This window comes from Arachis duranensis, chromosome 1 (assembly GCF_000817695.3).
Source record: "Arachis duranensis cultivar V14167 chromosome 1, aradu.V14167.gnm2.J7QH, whole genome shotgun sequence".
Lineage (NCBI taxonomy): Eukaryota > Viridiplantae > Streptophyta > Magnoliopsida > Fabales > Fabaceae > Arachis > Arachis duranensis.
In genome coordinates, this window is record NC_029772.3 from 9,237,717 (window position 1) to 9,241,535 (window position 3,819).

The 3,819-nt window shown below is 33.5% G+C and overlaps 1 protein-coding gene across 1 annotated transcript; it reads left to right on the forward strand.

Annotated features, from left to right (window-relative positions):
• The first annotated feature begins 844 nt into the window (after positions 1-844).
• LOC107477373 (protein HAIKU1) lies at positions 845-3,038 on the forward strand. The gene is made up of 2 exons (XM_016097376.3): positions 845-1,041; positions 1,510-3,038. Exon 2 carries the CDS (start codon positions 1,517-1,519, stop codon positions 2,606-2,608), a length of 1,092 nt encoding a protein of 363 aa, XP_015952862.1. The 5' UTR covers positions 845-1,041; positions 1,510-1,516; the 3' UTR covers positions 2,609-3,038.
• The last annotated feature ends 781 nt before the right edge of the window (positions 3,039-3,819 follow it).

The window sequence follows — 3,819 nt, forward strand, 5'->3', positions numbered from 1 at the left end:
TATTTTTTTAAATTATAAAATAATAATATTATTTTTATTACTTTTTTTTTCTTTTTTCATAAATTTCAAAAATAAAAATTAAAAGCGCAGACTAAAGGCATTCTATATTTATAATACATATGGATAGAATAGAAAGTTATGACAATATTCTTTTTGATAATTCTCTTTGTACTTTATTTTTTAATTTTTCGATTTTATCTTTTTTTAGTAAAATATTATTTTTCTTTTAGTATTTAGACTAAATTTTAAAATTGTTCGTAATATTTTAAAATTATTACAATGTTATCCTACTATTAATTCTGTTAATAATTTTATAACAGAAATGCACACATAAATATTATAATCTATAATAAAAAACTAATCTCATATTACATTACTGAAAAGTAGAAAATTAAATAAATAGAAGAAAAATAATACTAGGATATAAAGGAATTTAATAAAAATATTATTCGTATATTAAAATTAGTTACTAATATATTTATATATAAATATATATAATTTAATTTATTTTTAATTTAAGAAGATAGGAAAATGACACAAATTTTAAATTGTAGAATACTACCTTAGTATTGGATAGTTACCATTGGATAATACTTACTCATTTCAACATTTAAAAACAATACACAATCCTTATTATTACCAAACAAGTCCTCTTTTCTAGTCTTTTACTATTTTCCCCATAAAAGCGCTTTCCCCTTCTCTCTTAGCCACTTCACACGTTCCACACAACGTAATACAATTCCTTTTATAATAATTTAATAAATTATTAAATATAATAATATAAATAGTTTTTATAAATAGGGCTTTCCCTTCATTTCCTTATTCTTATTAGCTTTTGTTTTTTTTTTTTTACATTTTTCTCTTCTCTTTCTGTCATTTCCTTTTTCTTAAAAGGTCTCATTCAACTGTTCGGGTCCCTCTGAAGTCAAAGTTCCAATCTTTTCCGCAATCACAATTCTGGGTCTTCATTTTTTTTTTGTTTTCCATCGATCTACTTAGCGAGGTTCTGATTGGGGTTTGGTTGAAACTTTCATCAGTGAGGTATTTCTTTTTTTATCTTTTTATTTTTCGTCTTTTGCTTTCATAGCCTTAATTTTTTGCTACTGTTTCTTGTGATTCATGTATAGATAGACCTTAATGAACGATCATGGTGATTCTAGTAATAACAGTGTTTTTGGGTGTTCACTGAAAAAAAGAAAAAAACATTATATTAAAAAAATGATTCCAATTTGTTTGACTTCAAAATGAGGTGGCGACTGTTCATTGTTGAATTCTTGAGATTCTAAGGGGTGAATTTTATTTTATTTTATTTGTTGTTTAGTTTGTGAGATTTGGTGGTGGTTGTGATTTGATTTTGAAGTTCTGTTCTGAGTATATTAAAGAATTGGATTGTTCTGCTATGGAAGGGTGATTGAAGCTGCGTGCGTGTGTGTGTTTTTATTTATTTTTTTTCATTGTTAAAGCGAGTAAATTGGTGAATTTGAGGGGTTTTATGTTATTTAATTGTAGAGAAAAAATGGATAACAACAAAAATAGGCATCATGGTGGTGATGGCAATTTGGGTGTGAACAAAATGGGGAAGAATATAAGGAAGAGCCCTTTGCATCAGCCCAATTTTGGTAACAATGGGACTTCTGCCGCCGTGGCCGCGGCTGCTATGGGTGCTAGACCTCACCAGCCTCAGCCTCAGGTTTACAACATTAGCAAGAATGACTTCAGAGATGTTGTTCAGCAGCTTACTGGCTCACCCTCACTCAACAATGCTACTCCGCCGAGGCCTCAGCAGAATTCGCCGAAGCCACAGAGTATGCGGCTGCAGAAGATTAGGCCTCCCCCTTTGACGCCGATAAGTAGGCCTCCTCTGAGGCCACCAATGCCTGCGCAGGCCCCGGCCGCAGCCCCTGCCGGCCCTGCAATGGTTCCGTATAATAATAATAACAATGCTTTGCATAGGCCTGGTCAATTTGGACAGCCTGCACTGAATCCTCCTTTGCATCATCCAGGGGACATGTGGGCTAATACGGCCGAGTCGCCTATCTCGGCTTACATGAGATACCTGCAAAATTCAATGATGGATCCTGGGTCAAGGGGGTCAAGGGGTAACCAAATGCAGCCTCAGTCTCAGCCTCATGGGAATGCTCAGCATCAGTTTCAGCAGCATCCTCATCAACCACCACCTGGTCAGGGGAATGTGCAGCCTCCGAATCCACCTTCATCCGCTTTGATTCCTAATCCTCATATGCCTCCTATGATGCCCTCATCAAGATTCAATGGTCCACATCCTCCAATGAATGGAACTAACCCGCTTGTGCCGAGTATTCCTTCTCCACAACCAAATGGCCCTCCCGTCTTACCTTCTCCGACATCTCAATTCTTGTTACCCTCGCCAACCGGTTACATGAGTTTCTTGTCCCCTCGTTCTCCTTATCCGCTGCTGTCACCCGGAGTTCAATTTCCAACTCCTTTAACACCCAATTTCCCTTTCTCACCCTTTGGACAGTCAGGGCTTTTCGGCCCTGGCCCTCAAACTCCAGTTTCTCCAGGCCTATTTCCGATATCCCCTTCAGGCTTCTTTCAGATGGCAAGTCCTAGGTGGAGAGATCAATAACCTTCATCTCCGGCTGCATGCTTATCGGTGGCGCTTCATTCTAACCGAACTGATCGTAGTTCTTGATAGAATCTTTGTTCATTGGCAATGCTATGTACAATCCAACTTTTCAGCTGCTTTTAGGTGTCTCCATTTTCTCATTCCTTTTGTTTTGTCTTTCTTTATGACTAATAATGGCTGCAACCTGCAACCCTTTTGCATTGACAAGCTTTTGCATTAGGTGATTTGTTTGAAGATTAGAAAGGACAAGGAGGACTCAGCTATATATAATATGAAAGCAAGTAGGGTTACAAACAATATTTGTTATTTTAGGGTAGGTCATGCTATCTTTATTTTTTATTTTTTGGGTAATATAATGGATTGGATTGGATTGCATAGTTGTTTGATGTCTTAATTTATTTTCATTCTAATATCAAGCAGTTTCTCATTTTGTTTGGTGTTTGTTAATGTTATACCATTGAAGATGACTTCAAAAATGAAATATTACTCTTCTTGTGAAGCATTCTTGAATCCATTAATGTTGTTACAAAAGTAGGTAACCTTTTACTATATTCTTCATGAGCCAACCTTTTTTGGTTCTGTGCTCTTTTTGTACTCAAGATGTTACCCTTTTCAATGTAAGATGCTTGTGTTAGTAAGTTTTAAACATACTAGATTTTAATGTTTTTCATTATAAGATTCCATAGGTTTTGTATTTGAACATCTAAAAGTAGGTTTTTATGGAAACCAAAATCTAAAGTTGATTAAGTAGGTTTTGACATGGAATATAATATATTTGGGTGCTCAAAGAAACATTTTCGGCTTAGATTATCATATATAATTAAAAAAAGACATTAGAAATAGTTAAAAACTTAATTTATATTTTAACAAAAAATATCAAAATATCATTACAATTTATTTTAAAAAAAATTATAATTTATATAAATGCCGTGTCTTTATATCTTGTAAAAATTAAAATTTATGTATCTACAAGTCTCGTATCGTGTATCCGTATCCTGTGTCCATATCAGTGTCTTTTCATTGTAGTTTTTTTTCCTCTTTTTGTTACATTTTTTCTTGAATTTTTTTTGAAAATATTAACTAAAATGGTTGAAGTCTAAGAGGAAAAATAGCTAAAAGCTTTATTTGGTATTAAATTTGGGGTTTGCATAATATTAGGGGTTTTAGTTTCACTTATTTAAGTGAAAAAATAGTTAATTAAGAGTAGTTTT

What these genes read in the sequence shown, in the direction of transcription:
- LOC107477373 (XM_016097376.3), top strand. Translation starts at nt 1,517, where the DNA reads ATGGATAACAACAAAAATAGGCATCATGGTGGTGATGGCAATTTGGGT.